General features: G+C 37.5%; 2 protein-coding genes and 2 long non-coding RNA genes across 5 annotated transcripts in view; 3 read left to right on the top strand and 1 right to left on the bottom strand.

The window, feature by feature from the left end:
- Positions 1 to 3655: 3655 nt before the first annotated feature.
- LOC139132999 (uncharacterized) lies at positions 3656 to 5488 on the top strand. Its single transcript, XR_011552516.1, has 3 exons — positions 3656 to 3785; positions 4612 to 4729; positions 5418 to 5488. It is a non-coding gene; the product is annotated as an uncharacterized lncRNA (long non-coding RNA).
- A 1115-nt stretch (positions 5489 to 6603) lies between these two features.
- Positions 6604 to 12147, bottom strand: LOC139132998 (uncharacterized). The gene is made up of 6 exons (XR_011552515.1): positions 11961 to 12147; positions 11538 to 11868; positions 10808 to 10883; positions 9860 to 9988; positions 7966 to 8018; positions 6604 to 6740 (listed from the first exon to the last, which is right to left on the bottom strand). It is a non-coding gene; the product is annotated as an uncharacterized lncRNA (long non-coding RNA).
- On the top strand, positions 6643 to 9861 carry LOC139132997 (uncharacterized). The gene is made up of 3 exons (XM_070699340.1): positions 6643 to 6759; positions 7141 to 7323; positions 8127 to 9861. Exons 1-3 carry the CDS (start codon positions 6644 to 6646, stop codon positions 9511 to 9513), a joined length of 1686 nt encoding a protein of 561 aa, XP_070555441.1. The 5' UTR covers position 6643; the 3' UTR covers positions 9514 to 9861.
- A 295-nt stretch (positions 12148 to 12442) lies between the features above and the next one.
- LOC139133003 (replication termination factor 2-like) overlaps positions 12443 to 20563 on the top strand; it is a 35743-nt gene continuing 27622 nt past the window's right edge. The window contains exons 1-7 of one of the 2 annotated variants that reach the window (XM_070699345.1): positions 12443 to 12635; positions 13640 to 13734; positions 14551 to 14632; positions 15082 to 15221; positions 16206 to 16284; positions 16794 to 16907; positions 18733 to 18826. In XM_070699345.1, coding sequence (XP_070555446.1) covers positions 12567 to 12635; positions 13640 to 13734; positions 14551 to 14632; positions 15082 to 15221; positions 16206 to 16284; positions 16794 to 16907; positions 18733 to 18826 — 673 coding nt within the window. In that variant the 5' untranslated portion in view covers positions 12443 to 12566. The remainder of the gene's footprint in view (positions 12636 to 13639; positions 13735 to 14550; positions 14633 to 15081; positions 15222 to 16205; positions 16285 to 16793; positions 16908 to 18732; positions 18827 to 20563) is intronic. The other variant, XM_070699344.1, reaches the window with a different exon arrangement.

Below are 20563 nucleotides of genomic sequence, written 5' to 3'. Positions count from 1 at the left end.
ATTTAACCTATTAGATACTTTACTGCTTATGAACAGCCAAACTTCTTTATGCCTATGATTGTTCCTATATCTACAGAGCTTTGATAGATTTTGAATGAACTCGATTTTTGAGAGAAAAGAAAGTGATTGTTCAATATTAGTAAATTGACAAAAATTGCAAATGTTGAACAATGACAGGAGAACAGAGCATTCTTGTTATGGACAAATATGCTAACAAGTATGGAAGACCGGTCACGACATGCGACATGCGACCTGCGACTTCAAAACTGCGACCTGCGTCCTGCGAGTTTGAAACATGCGACCTGCGACTTCGGCATTTAGACCTAGGTGTAACCTGCGACTTCACAACAGCGACCTGCGTGTTTGTCAAACTGCGACCTGCGACTTCACAACTGCGACATGCGACAACAACACGTAACGCTTCATGGTGTTTTCCTCAGTATTAGATTGGAGGCGTCTTGCGTGAACTTTAATCCTTTGAGCGCCAAAGTCGATTTTTGTCCCCTTTATATAATAAACCCCTGTCAATTTTTCTCCAATTTTTGCAAAAATTTTGGGAAAAACCTGTAGCCAATGAAATGTGATGTCGATTTGGTCCAAAATTATCAAAAAATTACAGAAAATTCATACAATTGGTAAAATTTTGCACTAAAATTTTGGTGGGAGAAAATTACAGCGCTCAAAGGGTAAAACGTGGAAATGAGATTTAATGTTCAACATCGATCAATTAATAAGCCATTGCTTTCGCTTTAGTAAATCGTTCACCAAGTCTGGCAAAACTCAAATTCATGTACACACCAGTTCACTCATTTCATCTGGAGAGATAATTTTATGTTGACAGTACGTGTTAATGCATGGAAAATAATATGCTACGTGATAGGCATTTATATTTTTATATTATAATTTCAAATTATTTTAGATATTCTTCGTCTGCCTTACCTCGCTTCTTTCATTATGTTATCGACAAACCTTTTGATTTTTAGATATCTCTGGTATTTATCCTCATTTCACTGTGGTATAACCATCTAGCTGTCTGTTTAATTCATCAGTTGTCCCCCCTGTATCATAACTGCGTCAGTGTCATTGCAAACATTCGAATTTTCAGTTATTGTCGTTCATTTTCTAACATTTCCACTTTGTTCCAATTCTCCAGTGATTGATCATCGGATGTTGCCATCTTTTCGTCTAATTTCATTTTTACTTTTCGTCAAAAAATCGAATTGATCCAACTTTTGTTCAGTTGGAAAAATAAAAATATTCTTACTGGTTAACTTCGGACTACATTTGTCTACACAAATAACATATGCAAAGTAAAAGCAGTTAAAATAATACTGATATTGACAGAAGTGCAATCCAAACATATTTGCTAACCATGAATAGCCAGTGACCGACTTTCTTTATAGATAACGCGAGTTAAAACTGTAAAACAGGACATAATTAAACCCTCCTACAATCCTATTTTCAGTGTTTAAGCCTAATATGTACATACTATAATATGTGCATATTATTTTGTGTGTGTATATAATATTTTAGATAATGTGGGCAGAAAAGTTCCAGAAACTAACTCTGATGTAGACGTTTAAAACCATATTGCTATTGCATTATTTCAGATCAGTTTGCCTATCGTAAGAAGGAAAATAAATTTGTGCTCTTCGTTTGTGGAATTCTCTACCGTCACAAATTCGTGCACTTCTATCGCTGGTTGAATTCTTTCGCTGGCCGATTTTTGCGTAGGCCAGCGGTGCGAAAATTATGCTCTGGTCGCGAGAATGCGGTAAACCGGCTGTTTTAATATAGTGCAATGGTGTCCCTCGTGTTTTTCAGGCTCGTGTTCACAGCAATAATGCGAACAAATCAAGACTGATATCGCAGTTTGACAAACACGCAGGGCGCAGGTCGCTGTTGTGAAGTCGCAGGTTAGGCCTACACCTTGGTCTAAATGCCGAAGTCGCAGGTCGCATGTTTCAAACTCGCAGGACGCAGGTCGCAGTTTTGAAGTCGCAGGTCGCATGTCGCATGTCGTGACCGGTCTTCCATAAACAACTGTACACAATTCCGATGTACCTTCTTGTTGACTGTAAATTGAATAAAATCATACTGATGCACGACTTCCGGTTTCAACCGGTTAAAGTTCACTACCAAATAAAATAAAGTAAGATTTATGAAAAAAAAACTTCAGTTTAACACAAGACAGTATTCGTCGGCATTTGTGGTGGATCTGTGCGCGGCTGAAAGATACACTCAGACAGACCGGGAGCTTGACGTGGCACTCCTTGTATGATTGTTTACTCTATAACAACCGACCGGCCGGCTCTCTCGCCGATGCGCAACGTGTCATATTGGGCTATTATGTAGCAAATTGGGAGGGTCACACTCACAGAAGACGATCATACACTGGCAACGCCCGATTTGTGACTCAAAAAAGTGATGTCTTGTTCGAAGCGCGCAGCTGGTAAATTCGTTGCCTGAACGGCAAACAATTGCCGCGCCGACACCTGTGTATCGCTATTCAACGCCGCATTAAAAGCTGACACTCAATGGCACAGCCTGCAGCCTGAGCTAACTTTACTAGTATGAACTATATATGATCAATGACTCTGAGTGGTAAGTTTTTTTCATGTGTGTAAAGCGAATCAACACCATCGTTGTGTAGTGCCCCTTCTTCGCTGAACGTAATAATAATAAATATGGCCCATCGTCAATACCAGAATATTAGAAGGCGCATTCTTATTTCACGTACGTATGAGAAAATAAACTGCATGATATAACACTGCTTACCGTGAGATCCGTTGAGTTGCGGTCGACTATCTACATTGCGGCCGGTACAGTCAATTTACCGATCTTTCACACATGCCTCAGTGTACCGGAAATCACAGGGGAGAAAAACGTTCTGCGCATGCCTCACCGGAAGTAGTTTTCATGCATAGAAATACACGGAGGTCTTCTCTTTTCTCAAAAGGGATGAAAAATACGCAAAAGGGATTGCTATAAATGTGTACAACAACTCTCTTTATTAAACTACAACATACCCTTTGCCTAAAAAAAACCGATCCTGGATAAAAATAGGAACACTATTTGAAAAAGGGTGGCGCTAAATTTACGCATGTTTGTTTACATTCGTCTGTTTCAATCGCTAGTAGTGCAAACTTTCAAATGCGACAATATGCACATGTCTACTAGTTTACTGGCTTTGCACATAATAAAGGCGCTTGCCATTTTTTCAAGAATGAATTTATTTCCTCTACATGATCTATTCACTGACAGTATATACCAGAGCCGTGAAACTGTCATTTGTACACACATATGATATAGCAGCAGACGATAAAAATATTGGCGCGAATTTTTCTTCTAAAACTCAATGAAGTGTTGTTCAAGATGTCTGAGTGTGTACTTGCCGGTAAAACGCGTGCGAAAACCACTTGCACAGGAAATTTATGTCATTTGACAGTGGAATTAAGACGGTGTTGTCAAAGTCCCGGTGATCTTATTTGTTTACATCATTTAAAAGCAGTCATCAGAAGAAACAGGCGACTATGTTCCTGTCCGGCACCATGGGCCCACAGTGATAAGATATGTGAGCGTCCAATCCCATCAAGGCTATTCCAGGTCTTCGATGAAATTGGTGCAAAAGAAGATGAACAGTACGTCCGGGGACGCGATGGTGTACCAGATGCAAATCAAAAGCAGATCTGGAGTTTTTTCCCGGGTTTTCACAGTACCTTCCACCAAAGAAAATCAAAGGCGGCAATATCGGGAACAGCAATATCCGAGACAGGTCTCCACTGGTAAGTGTAAATCGAGAACAACATCGAGGGTATGTTGTGACAGGTCCTTCGGCGGCCGGTGTTGTTTTCGGCTGTATTGACTCCAGGTTATTGACCTGAAATATTGAGAACTGGTGCATGAGGGCGCACTAAACTGTTGGTGGTTTAATTGGGAAAAAAATTGTGAACTAAGATGTCAAGAGTAATTAATCTTCAATTTATCAAAAACATAATCATTTAATGGGGTCATTGCACAAAATCATGAAGTATAGGTTTGTGAGTTTTAAGCTAAATACAGAGTAATTAATTAGTTGGCGTATTTTTAAGGCTGCCACACTCTGCAAAAATGATGATACTGATAACAATAAATAAAAAAATATAAATTTTACCCTCCCCCCCCCAAAAAAAATGCAAGCTCCTGCATATGTTTTTATCCACTGATTGGGTATACACAGAATTCTCCATAGGAAATTTGCACAATAGGACTCATGTGTTGTGAAGCACTGCAGAAAGAAGCGGTCACACATAGGAGATTTCAGGGATTGATGAGAGATCAAATGAATGCTCCGGGACACATTCCAATTAAAACCAGAAAGTAAACACTGTTTAATGTCACTATCACTGATTTGGCCATGATTTTTTGTGAATTTTCTCGGCAGCGATTGAAAAATTATTTGTTGCAAAGCATTTTCACAAGAGGGCTCTCAGAATTTATAAGAGGGCCCCACGCCCCTTTTATCTTATTCAAAGAGAACTCTGTATACACATCCTGATTCCCAAAATCACAACAGGTGAATAATGCTGGTATTTCTACTAAACTGTATCTTATTTTGTCTTCTACAAGCAGCAACCAACAATTTTCAATAAGACTGATTCCGTGTACTGTGGTACCGTTCTTTCTACAAATGAGGGTCATGTGTTGCTGTCAAAAACTCAATGGAATGGCATTATTTCCAGGTTGCAAGGTTGGTATAATTTATTGTATACATACTTTTCTCAGCTTTGAAAAAAAAAAAACATTTGAAACACTGAGAGTGGATGACTGGTTAAGATCTGGAGTTATTTGAATTTGTACAAGTCATACACCATGCATCCTACTGCACTGTAGTCATTCTTTGCAAACTTTATTCAACCAATTTACAAAAAATCTCCAAGCGGACAAAGTAATGACTGGCAACAATCCCATTGAATTTACTTTTGGGGGGTGTCACTATCTTGCAATGGCTTCTTATCGAAAACATTAAAGCCCCATAGCTGTGTCGTTTCTATTCTTTGCTTTATCAACAAATATATCATCCAATTTTCAGAGTTATGGTTTTGATTCCCTGCCATTAAGTTATATCATCTCTAAAATGTTACTTTATTAGTCTATGGCAACAAACCAGGTCTATCAATTCAAACCCATACATGTGTTCTTGCCGGTGGCGGCCATATTTGCTTGCAAGCCAAAAATTATTTATTGTAAAATATCTAAGTTATAATATATGTTCTCCACCAATATTCAAAACTTTCTGTGTCCACACTTTGGGAAGGACTTTGGCTTGAGTTACTTTTGATTGGAAATCATGATATTAAAAATAACTCAAAAAGATACAGCTAAAGTGCTATTAATGAAATATATTAATTGTGTACCTTTTAAATTTGTTCATGCAGGTTCGACATTTTCTGAACAATTAAAAACACTGCAGGAAATGCTGTACAGGTCACAACAAAATGGTGTGTTCTTGATGTGAAAAAAATGGAATATTTTGCCAAGAAATATGTCCCAGATCTTTATCAGGAGATTTACAGGGCAATAGTTGACCCATCATTGTCTGTGGAAAGAAAAAGGCAACAAGAGAAGAGAATATTGACTGTCCTGAGTTTACTTGCATATTACAGGTGAAACACAATTGCAATTTAGGGATAACTCTTTTACTTTGGACACAGTCACATGCTTTGAAGTGTAGTATATAAAGTGCAGACACATAAATTAAAGCTTAGTGAGGTTAATTATATATCTTTTGATGCTCTGCAGTAGTCTAAAATGACATTGGTAGAAGTATTACTATTGTTACTATAGAAACACAGATGTATGAAGGTATATGCCATGACACTGATGCTTACTATTTTCAGTTTACTGGAATCTTTGAAAATAATTTGATGTCAAAAAAAAGGCTGCAAGCAATGCACTGATAGAACAGACTATTTCAGTAAACTCTAGAAAAACTCAGTGGTGCAGTCTATCAGGAGTAACAAATAATATCAAGAGACAACTTTATCTCTTCAGTGTCATTTTATTTTTTTTTATTGGTATGTTCTTGTTATGTATGCATATAGAATAGAATCTGCCATTTCTTTCATTCAGATCACAGAAGACAAGAGGCTTCCAGGAGGCAATGGGGATCTATTTTAATATGCAAGGCTTATCCCAAGAAGCGCAGGATATGTGCCACATTTTTGGTCTATCTCAACATCCCCGCACTTTGTTGAAAAAGAGACAGCAGATTGCCGGAGAACATGGAAGCGAATCAAGACATACTGATGAATAAGTTACAAGTAAATACTACTTTCTAGCTTTGCATGATTGACCTACATACATACAGTAATCAATACATGACAAAGAACACTTTAAATACATTTTAAATATTTTTATTTTAAGTGAAAATGCAAAATATCAACTGCACTGATATCATGAAACCAAATAAATTTGAATATCATTTTTTCTCATATTTTGCTTTGAGCATATTGAATAATTGAATAAATGCCTGAATTGGACAGATGTGGGTAATTTACCTTACTTCTAAAATTATTTGTTTGTCTATTTATTTAAGTCAAGAGGTAAAGCATTCATCCTCGCTCTTATTGATGATTTCCATAATATCCATGGATTTAAATCGATGGCCTCTGGACACAAGGAACTGAAAACCAGTCAGGCTGTACATATGGCAACAACAATGCTGGATATCTTGCCTGTAGAGTCACTCGATCTGCCAGCTGGTGAATTAATACACAGGTACAATTGAAATTACATCAGACTCATCATTGTAATTGTTGTAGAATTCACACACACACACCACACACACACACACACACACACACATACACACTGTATTTGTGAAATGTGTATTACATAATCTATACGAAAAAAATTTCTCCAACATCAATTGTATGAAAGGGTCAATTTATAAACATCAATTGTATGAAAGGGTCAATTTATAATGACTTGACTTTGATAGTGACTATATCGTGCACTGCTAACAATCATTAGTCAATAATGTTTTCATAACGCATTAAATTATTGCACCGAATTCATATCAAAACATGTAACATTTGAGGAATGAAGGATTAAAGAGATTATGAAGTGCACTTAATTGTACTATTTTTTGCATTATAGAAATATATTTATCTATAAAAATGGACAGCAGATACTTGTGAGAGGAGGAATAGCACCCCATGTCATGCGAAAGGAATTCAAATTGTTCATGCAAGACTATGCTTTGAGTTTCCTTGAGAGTCTCCCGATACAATATCACCAACTGGATACAAAACATGCCATCTCTTCCCTTAAGAACATGAGGTAGGATTCCAATATCTTATCACATAACAATGACATTTGATGGGACATGGTTGTCACCTTTTGACATTGTTTTGGTTTTGCTACTGGCACTGAATACACATGTGGTCTATTGTGTTACAATTTTAAAGAAATATTATTATGTATTACAACACACCTGATCCATAGTTGCCTATGCAATTCCTCAACATATGTTCATATGGGAAGAGTTACTAGTATTTTGGAACTGATACATGAATCAGTTACTTGGATAAGTTTGACAACCCATCTACACTTGCACAAAACTGGAAATGTCATCTGCAGTGCAGACAGTGACAGTAAAGATTTGTCTCAATTTATAGTATATTCAGAAGAAGTCATGAAGCAATGGATGAGGTGTGTTACAAAGCATATATTGACTGGCAATATTTGGGTAACAGCAAACCTTTTGTGTACACTAGAACCTGTGAATTTCCCAAAAGAGTCTGTTTCCCATGACCAAAACCTGAGGGAAACAAACTAATTTGGGATGTACTTACAGTCCCTCATGTAAACAAACATGCTATTAACCTAATCACTGTCAATATGTGTATACTATTATACACATGACATTGGATATAGATGAATACATATAAACAAAATCATTTGAGTAATAGTAATACTTACCTGTTCACAATGAAATGTGTCCCTGATGAGATACAAGGAAAGGTACACTTTCTCTGAAAATAGAAATATCATATGTTTCAATTATATTGAGTGATAACATTGTTTTGTGTACCAATATCTTTAATGTAAATTATTTTTTTTAAATTTGATCTGCCTTAAAGACCATACACTGATGTTGATGTGGAAGAACTCCATACTCTAAATACCACTGTACTGGTTGACGAGATTGAGCAGCCACTCAAGAGAAAACAAGATCTTCTCAAACTGTGGATGATGCTTCTTGATATCCCACAGCTGAAGACATATACCTCAAAGCAAGCTATTTTAGCACCTGGTGACTGGCCAGTGTGGTACTTTGGTAAAAAAATAATAGCTTCATTCAGTGATAATGATACAAGTATTCCCACAGAAATACTTTCCTTTGTACCAACTGTTGGTCAATTTCATATCACTTTAAACGCTTCTCGTGATATTGTCATATCTGCAAGATTTTTCTTCCAGTTACTCTGCAATGGGGTTTTTGATAAACGTTTCATTTTAGCAAAATCTCCAAAACCTTACAAAGTGTCACTTTGTATATATTTGGCTTTCAGTGGATGGATTCGCATTCGTCGTTATGTGATCAGCAAATTAACAATGTGTAAATCTGTGGAAGTCCAGTTTATGCTTTATCTTCTAGATGAATTAATTCCCCTTGTATATTTCCATTATCCTGTATTTGTTCAAGGTAAAGACCGAAACATGCTTCTCAAAGTGCTAAAGCGGTTAGAAATATACTTTATAATATCCAATAGACACCATTATAACAAGTCTCTTCTTAGCTTACTTTCTGATGACCTCTATCACTCATCCCATTTACCTGGCTATAATCATCTTACACAAAATCACCAACACATCATCACTGAGAAGAAAGTTGAACTATTTCATTCATCACTAAGACACCACATACAGCCTCACGATGACGGCATCACCATACAAAGACAAGCACATATGCTACACCACACAAAACATAACACTCTCATTCGAGACTTCTTGCAACACCATAACCATGGTAAAGATGACCATGACCTCACACTGTTAGCTGGCAGAAGTGCCGAGACACTTCTTGATATTATCAATCAGGTAATGCAGTCTGCAGCTGAACATGAACAACATACAGAAGTCAACAGCACCACATATCATCTTCCAACTTTCAACACAGACATCACAGCAAAGTGCCTTCCACTTGGATTCAGATGGTCCTACCATCATCGGCCAAGTGAAGATCTCATTTGTGATAGTCCGAACTGCTCTATCTCTTCCTCTACCAATCTTTCAAAACGCCTCACTTGTGGCCACACCTTTCACATAACTTGCTTATCTCAAAGCGGCTGTCCAATATGTTCTCCTCTGCTAACTGCTGAAGTTGTCCACTTGTCTAACAGCTGGAATGAAACCATCATCAAAGATATATACAGCCAGCCTTCTAATGAATCCACTGAAACAACTGACAGTGACACTCTACCAACGTCTTGCAGAATACATGACATACAATATTACCTAACATAGCAATTTGAAGATGACATAAAAAACCGTGCCTCTCTCATACCAAACGCACAGACAGGCCAATTCCGAAACAAACAACACAAGGAGATGAATGCACACACCACACAAAGTAACATTTCTTCTCCCTCTACAAATACATCAGCACAGCAGACACAAACATCCCATTCCTCATCTATTAATGCATCAATACCCCCAACACAGATATCCCTGCCTTCAGCAACTGATGAAGCAATACCACAGACACAGACAACTAGGTCTTCAGAAGATGGTGCAGTATTTCCTCAGACTCAAATATCCCCCTCTTCAACGAATGATGCAGCAATACCACAGACACAAACAGCTAACTTACCTTCACCATCTGATTCAGCACTTCCGCATACACAAACTTCCCATTCCAGGCACCATGTACCACCAGATGCAGCAATACTGCAGACAGAGACAACCCTTTCTTCAATACCTGTACAGCAGCATTCTGTCTCTGACAAACAAATAAAACAGAAGCAAAACAGAAATCGATGAGTCAATCTTCCCTTCAACTTCACAAATATGCCCACTTGCGACATTTGGTATGTTTATGTCCAAAACCACAGTCACATGGATGTGTAAGTTACTGGTCATGTAACAATGTCATTTCACAAGGATCATTGCATAGCAACAACATGCGATCAGGGAGTAATGCATGTACATTGATTTGTTTACTGCTTGCACAATGGTACTACAAGAGTGTTCAATACAGATCCTACCAGAATCATCAGTATTTCCACAGGAATGGCTGGTTGGATTTATTATGTCCTGTGTTCTTGGTAATCAAGCTCATGACATCTATCGTTTGAATGAATTATCTCCTCATCTCAACCTTTCACCCTTAGAAGGAATGAGACTGCTAGGAAATAAATTAAAGCTAAGTTTTCATTCAAATGAAATTGGACCAGTTTATACTCATCATATGTCTGAACCAAGACAAGGATTATTGGAGTTTACTTGGATTATTGTAAACAGAGGGCAAAAATGGCTTTAGTATATGTAAGAAGAAATATGTCAATTTTATTATTGTGAATCAAGGCTATGTTTTACTTGCTGATTCACATACACACAGTGGGGTCAGAATGGTGCACTGTTTGCCCAGGTACAGCATTCAAATGTCAAGTATTTGCTTCAGTTTTATGATAGTTTCATTGGGGTTGATGGAGAGCATAATATTGGTACAGTGACTTTATTTAAGTTTTAGTGAATTGCTAAAACACCATATTTTTCTCACAACACCATGTAAGAGAGAAGACAAATGATGATATCCTACCTTAATAAAGTTCAAGTGCATCCATCTCTTGAATTGCTTACCAGTTTATCACCCTGGTAGTAGTGCAATGCTTTTTCTGCAATAAAGGACAGAATGAAAATTGTATTTAAAAATGAACTGTACATACTTAGAGAAAGACATGCAACAATTTTGATGTATAACCAGTGTTCTCCCCATGAATTTCTGAAAATGTATTGGCTAATTGGCATCATAATGCAACAAATTCTTATGATAATTAGCTTCCATTGTTCCCCCCTTAAATAAAGAGTAGGTCCAATATTGTTTCATTGCTCTGGGGAGAACACAAATAATTTTAAAAAGTGTCACCATTCATTGTGTCACAGGCATTACTGTTACAAGTCGCTAAGTTAAGGTCAAAACCTTTGAATTAAACTCTTCCTCTTCCATTTTGTAACTGACTACATGTACATATGTGCAGATTCATTTGTGTAAATATTTGACACTCGGACTACTATTTTTCTATGGATATATATGTGACATACATGGTAAAGTGCTTTTGAAATTTCCGCAATTTTTCAACGTCTGTATAAGTATACAATATGTACAATACACTAATGTACTTGAATTGCATATTATTCTCATACTTCAAACCAAACATTTACATGTTTGCTCATTTCTATATGTCCTTCTCACAAGTCAGATTTGACAACTTTTATAGTGAAGACGACATTTACGTAATAAACAAAACTTTACTGTGGAACTGACTTACCTTTATGTCAGTCAATTAATTTCTAAGGACATTTGCAATCACACTAGTGTCAGGCCCCTCAACTCATCAGCACATGTGTCGTCTGCAGCCAACTCAACAGGAGATATGCATGGGATCGTACCGGGGTATGTAACCCGTATGGTTCTTTGTTGTGAGTTACACTTCTCACGCTGCACGAAGCACAGCCCCGGTCGCCTCAGGCAAAAAGGCAGACTGTAAAAACACCTGTACCTTCGCTCACACACAGGAAATCGGCAGGAAGAACCGCAGGCACTCGAACCAACCCTTTCTGGTTGAACACATGGGTCTCTCGTAGCGATGTTTCGAGCGTCTGTGGGAAGAACAGGACATCTCGTAATCGTATGGCTAACAATCACACAATTCAGAAAATAAAAACAGGTTTGTAGAATAAAAAACGCTTACAGGAATTCTGTCGAGAGGTGTAATGATAGTGCAAGCCATAGTATAATCACTGGTACAGTGACCTCAACATAGTAATGGAATGACGCTAAAAAAACCCGCAGAAATCGGCGGCCGAGTTGTCCAGCTGATTGAAAACACAGCTGATGAACGCTACTTCCGGTGAGGCATGCGCAGAACGTTTTTCTCCCCTGTGACCGGAAATAGGAAGTCACCGCCGGTTAGGAATTGCGCCCTCTTCGTTTATACTGTCGCACTCACGCTCTGGGGTGCATAGTATTTGTAATATATTTGCAAATATCACATTCGACAACTTTAGAATATTTTTTATATAATTTTCATATAAAAAACTGTTTGTAGCCATATCGACTTTTGAGAAAGATGAATTACCAATCGAAATAAATGATATCCCACAGTTTATCTTCACTGTCACCCTATATCTTTATGGTTTGTTCTGGTGATGCACTGTTGGAGCATGCGCAGAACTCGCAATGGCCCCAGTGTTTATAATCGCTGTATCAGCTGCCCTGTTGATTTGCTGCGGACTAAGTGTTCTGGCGAAATTTTGAGTACACAGCCGTAACTTGAGACTTTCCAAACCACGTAACCATGGGATGCGACGGAGGAACTATTCCAAAGCGAGATGAGCTGGTCCGATTGAAGAAAAAACCAGAGCAGGTACGTAAAACGCTCAATTCTGTAGCTGCGTACCATCAGCTAGACCCAGTGAAAAGCAAGAATGAACTATTTTTACTTTTGTGCAAGATTTATAAATATATTTGTACAGTAGGTTATATTTGTAAGAGAAAACGACAATTAGGCGTCGTAGTTGAAATGATCCAAACAGACAGACAATATACGTCATCCGCGCCAATCGTCAAGTAGTCTTACCGTTGAAGCATCGCAAAGTACATCGTCATAACGCAACGCGGAAGTGCAAGTTTCAGCCTTTACAGGTACATGTATGCTTTACACGAGTTATACCGCGACTAAGTAAGTTGAGTACCTGTCGTTTGGTCTTCATTTATTTGATGAATACACGAGATAAAAGTCAGATGTAAGACGTGTAATTTCAAATGACCTTGACTTCCTGTGCAGTGTCCTCACAACGTCAAGACGTCAAATGCAAACATGGAAGTCAGGACGTCTAATGTAAACATGGGAGAAGTGCAAAACCTCTCCTCACGCAGTCTGCGTATATCTACATGTAGCTGTGCGTCAAAGAGTCTGGAGTTGAAACCACAAATACCCAAATGGCCCGTGGTTGAGAAGTTTTAACCGTTTTCCTGCCAAGTCCATATTTCACCACCAGGTCAAGATGGTTAAAATTACTGAAAAGCAACATATTCCATATGGTGTATTTTACATAATACATGTACTCTACTTATGAAAGCTGTTGAAAACATAACTGTAAACTTGATTTTTTTTGGACAAAAGATGTAACAGACCAAGCCAAGTGGGTGAAAATACGTCATGTTTTGGCTCAATACAGCTTTTTACTGACTTGGCTGATGGGGAAGTGATACTGTCTGGCAGGAAAAGGGTTAATAGTATTATGCACTGCACACTAATAGTTCCAAAAGGCCCTCATCATTGCAAACCAGGATATTGTGTCTTCAAATTCCATTCTTTGGTGTGTAAGATTTGTAACTCTATCTACTATTTCTCATCTTTTTTTACAGAAAGACAAAGACATGGATTTGGTTGCTAAGTGGTGTTTATGTGCAATCTCTCAGGAACCACTTGTACAGCCTATTGTGGCTTGTGAGTTAGGCAGGTATGTGATACATGAAAGTTTTGAAATTAGGTTTTTCACTCACAACTGTTTTGTTCCCTGAAATTGATGATTCTGGGGTGATTTATTTTTCAATTGATACAAGCCATGATCACATTATAAATGTTGATTCACTGCACTTACGTATATGGCAGAACAGGTTACCAGTAGTTTCAGAATGGCCTCTACAGCAGTCTCTGAGTCCAACATATTTTTTTGATAAAATTGGTCGGTTTTGTGTAGCTTGCTCACAACTTTACATGTATTTGAAATACATTTTTCATGATATTGCATTTGGCAGCATTCTATGTAATATACGTTATATTCATGGGAAATACAATTGACCCTTTCACAAGCATCAAGTGCAATTAATTTCTACACAATATTAGGAGAAGTTGGTTGTAATTTGTTGACAAAAAATCTCCCCCAAGGAATGTTGGTATGTCAACAGCCTAGATGTCTACTGCCACATGCATGGTGTTAGCCAAATTAGCTGTTGCCAAGAGGGACATTGAATAATCAATGAGCATTCATCATATGAAATTTTCACTCATTGGCTAATGCAGATTGTGAAACAAATAGCTCCCATAGTTGTGTTCTTACACTCTCAGTGTATCAGAGACACGAGAAAAAAGTAATGCCACAAAAAAGGACCAAAGCTGTTCTTGTTGCCATATATCCTCCCAAAATTAAGCACCAACCCAAAGAGTGTTGTACTGTGAGCGGATACTTGCAGTAACATTGAGCCCAGTAGTGCATTTAATTATCTCACGCAAATGTCCATTTTTATGATGAAGTGTGCATGTGTTTTTTTTTAAGGCTCTACAATAAGGAATCAGTTCTGGAATATCTCTTGGACAAATCCACCAGTGAAAATGCACAGCACATCAGGAACCTGAAGGTAAGGAGAAATGTTAAAATACTTCAATGTGTGTTCAGCACCTACAGATTTGTTCAAGGCGTGCAAATAGACAAATGTACTGGTGAGGTCACAAGTAGGTCAACCTTTACTGATCACATGTATTTGCAGTCTTGTCTTGAACACTCTCACCAAGTGTTAGTATAAATACCCATTTGTGCTCCATTACTAGCTTGAATTACAGCTAGAAGTATGATTGTCAAGAGTGACACACTGTAAAAACATGCTTACCCTGAACTTGTATCATGATGTACTTTTACAAAGGAAGAAAGTTTATACCTTATTATTTTTTTCCTGTGGCAGTCTATCATACACCCTGCCATTTAGATGACCTGTCTTCCTTTGCTCAAAATATACAAATCTGTTGTCATAGATAAGGACACAATACAATCAATGACTTAACTTTGCTGTAATTTGATTTCTTCATTCAGGACGTGAAAGTGCTTCAGTTGACAGACAACCCAGCCTACGGAGACGGGCAGGGTGCCGATAAAGGTGATGCATACATTGACAGACAGAAATCACGCTATATATGCCCCGTCAGTGGTCTTGAAATGAACGGAAGACACAGGTAAATCTTCAAAACTTCACTTGTTTATTCAGCAATTCAGCATGGTTGAGTCACAATCATGGAATTTCGCTTTGAAAGTATACTACTGGTAAAACTTTGTAATATTATCGTTCACCCCATCTCACTGTGTACAAAGGTTTACAACCACCATTGAAAACCATGGAGTTGGGCTAAACCATGGTGGTGAAAGGGTTAAAAAAGAAATGAATGAAGGTGTTTGTTTGCTTGCATTTAATTTGAACAGAGACCCTAATAGGGTCTATGGTTTGAGGTTGCCACTGTACCTGTACGTGCATTGTTTTTATCTTCGCACTATTGACTGTAGGTCACATGAAATTATTACAGGTGACAGTTCATCACAGAACTCTAAATGTCCAGACAAGGAGCTGTAATTCAACTTGTAGGCACTTGTTCTGACTGCCAGTTCTTTTCATTGAAAAATCTGCCAGTGTGCCGTGCACTTTCTTCATTCCTGTGTTACCCTTCCTTGGTTTCTGTTTTAAACAAAAGTTTTGTGTTCCTTGCCTCAAGAGGGCGTACATGAATTTGTAATCACATTTTTGTGGTTCAGTTTTCCATTGAGTGGCTTTAATCCTGTGGAATGTTTAGATCGTGAAATAAGTAACTTTCTAGAAAGTGAAGTGCAGCAATAAAGGAGACACAAAGTAGCCTTTTGCAAGCCAATTCATGATGATCAGTGTTGTTTGAGTGCCTTCCAGTGTGGAATGCAATAATGTAATCTTTTATTGACATCTCATTTGATACAGGATCTAGATTAAAATTACAATACAGATCTCATAAGCTGTAATTATACCTGTCTGTATGTGTTTGATATAGCAAAATGGTAGTTTATACTTTCAAACTAAGTCATGTAGATTTGAGTATAAATTCTGGTATGTTAAATTGCCTCTGTTTAATGACATGAGTTGTTGGTTTTGTATTACATGGTAGTTATCATTACTTATACTGTTCTTTATCTTTCAGATTTTGTTACCTCACCAAATGTGGATGTGTTTTCTCAGAGAGAGCGCTGAAAGAAGTCAAATCAGATGTTTGTCATAAGGTAAGTACATGTATATCAAGTGCCATTCTTTGATTTTGTCTGTGTAGAACCATCATCAATGGTGTTATTGTAGTCACAGAGTTATAATGTGAAGCATGTCACAACACAGAGTGTCTAAAAAGACCACAGGTTTACATGCATTTTATTGATAAATGCTCAACATTCTACTGCTGTTGCTTCTACTTCTGATCCACTCTCACAGAACATTTTTTTCACAACCTAGCTTTGCAGCAACCAATCCGATGAGATTTTGTGTGCATTCTCTTGAGAATGCACAAACACCTTGTACATATAAGATGCTTTCTGATTGGCTGATAGTCAAGACTGAAGTTTCAGATTTGAACAATCATCTGTGGTAGTTAAGGTGTAGAGAAGTGACAGCTGTGAGCAAAGAACCAAATAACAAAAGCAATCTCTTTTTAACATTGTACTTTTATTCAGTTTTTGATCTGATGTTCCTTCATTCTACAGATGAATTTTTATTAAGTACGTATTTCTTGTCATTACAGTGTGGGGTAGCGTATACTCCTGGTGAAGAAATCATCTTGAACGGCAGCGAAGAGGAAGTGGATGTATTGAGAGAGAAGATGGAAGAGAGGAGAGCAAAGGCCAAAGCAGAAAAGGTAACATCTTATCCCTGTAGCTCTGAAAAATATGGTATAACCCATTTATTTTAATGTTTGGTCAGACTACCATACTGGGAAATAGGGGTACCTTTGCCTATGATAGAAGTGATAATTTTGAGTGATATGTTTTCCTGTAAAATTTGTTGCTATAAAACACACTTGAACAGAGATATATCCTGTGTGGCTGGACTTTGTAGACTTGAAGATCTTTGGGATCATCTTTGAGTGACAAATATCATTTATGGTAAAACTTTTGTGAGTGCAAGTGGTATTGTAGTTACAATGTCGTATGCTCCTGGAAAGTCCTTTAAAGTTCTTGAATTTTAAAGTCTCCTGGAAAGTTGTTGCAAATGAAAATGATTCCTGGAAAGTCCTGAAAAATTGCCAATCCGCCAGTGGATTGAACTCAATTTTCACCAATGACAAGAGGATCAGTTACGATATTGTTAAAATGATACAATGTAAAATGGTATATAAAAATGGCGTATTGTAAAAAATTATATCAGGAAAATTGTATTTCGGACCTCAAAATGTCCTTAAAAATTGCTGAAAAAGTTCCCAAAATCCAGCCCTAGAAATTTTTGAGACTTTGAGTGTATTGACCCTGTAGTTAATGTATAGAGAGATGTGTTCAGGGTCAAAGGTAACACTGAGAAAAAGGCAATTTGATGAAGGTAGAAAACTGGAAGAACTGTTGCAGTAATTTCGAGTTCATATCCATTCATGGTGCGATGGGCAATCTAGGATTCAGAAATGAACTTTTATTCTTTCACAGGTGTTTAAGATGTGTTGCACAACTGAAAACAAACCTGACTAAACCTGCTTCATTTTAACCCTTTCACCACCATGGCTTGGTCTCAACCCATTGTTAATGATGGTGATTGTGAAAACTGTTTTCAGGGAATCGGGGTGAATGGGTTTTTTCAAAGGTGAAGACGTAGAAATGGTTGTCAAAAGTTCACTGACTTTGATATATATATTGCTTACAGGATATCAATTGGAAAATTGAGCATGAGTGCCCTTTGTAATGAATATTTGTAAACGGCACTGGTCTTGCATTCAAACTACTGGTAAAATACATTGGCACTGTACATGTAGATTCCAGCCATTTCTCTCAAAGATCACTACCAATTTGATGAAAGATAAAAGAGTGCTGACATAAGATCCCATTCATTTGTAAAATCCACTGTCCATAGGCGAGGGCATCATCAATATTTCGATCATGACCACCATCCCTTGGGCAGGCAATAAATCGTGATCTTGCCCTCGCTCTCATGTGTTATTATTTTTATTACACCGAACAAACTTCTTCGGGTACAGTTCGCCTTTCTGCATGAGTCCGGACCTCAGCGTAAAATGTTGTCAGTGCCAAGTCTAGGGTTGCCGCTGAAAGTTTGCCGATCTCCTTGGTCGCGTATCCAAATTTGTTGCTTGCATAGTCGCTGAACACAGAAATTGCATTCCTTGTTGCCATTTTCGTTCGTTTGCTGTTTACTTGCATCAAAATATCGTCTAACTGTGCCGGTGACAGCTCTGCATGACGTTTCGCAGCGATAGTAGCAAGTACAAGCGAACGACAATTTGTTATGCGCAGAAAGGAAGCGCAGTAAGTAAAATGACGTCATCCATGTAATATCAAATGCAGAGGGCATCATCAAGTTCGCAGAGGGCATCATCACGTTCGCAGAGGGCATCATCACGTTCTTTTACATGTCACGTGAGTCGTGTTTAACCAATGGCAGTGCACGCTGAATGAGTGAGGTGTAATAATAAAGCTTAAACAGTGCTTTCTTGCAGTTAACTATGGAACATTTCATTTCAGAAAGCTAAAAAAGCCGCAAAACACAAACTTGCAGCAGATCAAGCAAGTACTTCATCAAGTGCAGACAAAGCCAGCACATCATCAGCCTCCCAGGGTAAGTCTTGATATAATTATTTATATGTAGTTATTCATGTTTCTCTCAGACATTCACTGTATTTCCTGACTGACATGCATTTCTAGGCTTTCAGACATTCTCCGTAAATCCTATTGTACAAAATTAAGAAGTGTAAGGAAGTAGATCCCTCAAAAAAAATGTTGAATTTTACAAATTCTTGTAGTTCTTTCCTGGTTGCTTGCATGTGTGCAGTCGTTTTGAAACCTGTAAATAGTGTCTTTACAATCCTGTTCAGTGTGAAATTCGATAATTTTACGTTTCCCTTGGAATGAACATTGAGATTAAAGTCCATTTTGGACTTCAAGTTCCAGTAGTAAACTTTCAATAACTTGCTTCTCAAATCCAAAAGTTTTCTTAGTGATTTTGTCTTCTTGGCCATGAAATGGAGTAGTTGGAAGTTTCCTTGAAGAAAGCTTGAACAATTTGCATTATGGGGATGGACTTACACTAACTACAGTTGTACAAAATCACAAAATCAGTGTTTTATTGTTTTAAACTACTTTAAACACAGCAAACATGTCGAGATCTTGCCATCTCTGGTCTCTGTTACGAACTGAAACATTGGGATTCTGCTCTATGTTGGCTACATCAAGTTATTGATTAGTATCATATGCTGTTTGCTATAACCTGTGGAGTTCAAATCATACAATTCACAATGTTATTTTGTGTAGTGGGTATGCAAATAATGTTGCAGATTCCCACACACATGCAAATTTAGATGTTCATGTACTTATTTGAACTTTCCCCCTTCCAACAATCAATTTCAAATCAGTCATTTTTCACCACACAGTGGAAGTTTCAGTGACTTTTGCTGGGCATTGAACAAATAATTTGCAGCTGCAAAGACCCAAAAAGTTTCCTATAGTGTAACTTTTTTCAGTAAAATGAAATATTGTAAATGTCCTGTGCTAATAGGAGCCAGAAAGTAAAGTGAAATCATGTGTACTGATTAAAAGCAGTTCTATATTTATGCATGAAGTATGCTGTCTACTTTAAGCAGTATGCAAAGCGATTTTCTGTGCGACTTTCTTGTTGACAAACAACGTATATCATGGTCAATATCTAGATTTGCATCACGTCAACATAACTGCAACATTTATATAGATCTTACGATGCGCATTGTGATAAACATGATTAAACTTTCATCAACAATGGCCCACATGCCTTGGGTACAAGTCCCATACGACCTTTGAGCACAGCTCTGATGAACCCAGCATCTGAAAGCAGCATCTGACTATTAAAAACTCGTTTTGGCAAATGCATTTATATTCAATTTCAATTTTTACTTTGAAAATACGATTTTGAAAAATCGTCTGATAGGAAATCTCAAAATATATTTTTCAGTTCTTATTTTAGTGTGACTTCAAGTTGGACGTGTATGTACTGATTGGCCAATATTGTGAAGTATGAATTTGTCTCCCACCAAAACTGCAGTGATTTTAATACCTTATCACTTAGAGGAATGGTTCATAAACAAACAAACCATGTCTTTTCTCGGCATTGCACCAGTGTGCTAGTTTCTTTCCTGTGTTCCTCAGTGGTCGTGTCTTTAACCCTTTGAGTGCCAAAGTCAATTTTTGTCGCCTTTAAAAAATATACCCAGTCAATTTTTTTCAGATTTTTGCGAAAATTTTGATAAGAAACTGTAGCCAATGAAATATGATATCCATTTGGTCCAAAATTATCAAAGAAATTAAGGAAAAATTCATAAAATTT

The sequence above is a fragment of the Ptychodera flava genome, chromosome 5 (assembly GCF_041260155.1).
Source record: "Ptychodera flava strain L36383 chromosome 5, AS_Pfla_20210202, whole genome shotgun sequence".
NCBI lineage: Eukaryota > Metazoa > Hemichordata > Enteropneusta > Ptychoderidae > Ptychodera > Ptychodera flava.
The sequence above is the reverse complement of the archived record's forward strand: the minus strand, read 5'-3'. Positions and strand labels throughout refer to the sequence as shown.

Coding starts and splice junctions, on each gene's coding strand:
- LOC139132997 (XM_070699340.1), top strand. CDS start 6,644: ATGGCCTCTGGACACAAGGAACTGAAAACCAGTCAGGCTGTACATATG. Junction 6,760..7,140: donor GCTGGTGAATTAATACACAG/GTACAATTGAAA, acceptor TTTGCATTATAG/AAATATATTTATCTATAAAA. Junction 7,324..8,126: donor TCTTCCCTTAAGAACATGAG/GTAGGATTCCAA, acceptor TCTGCCTTAAAG/ACCATACACTGATGTTGATG.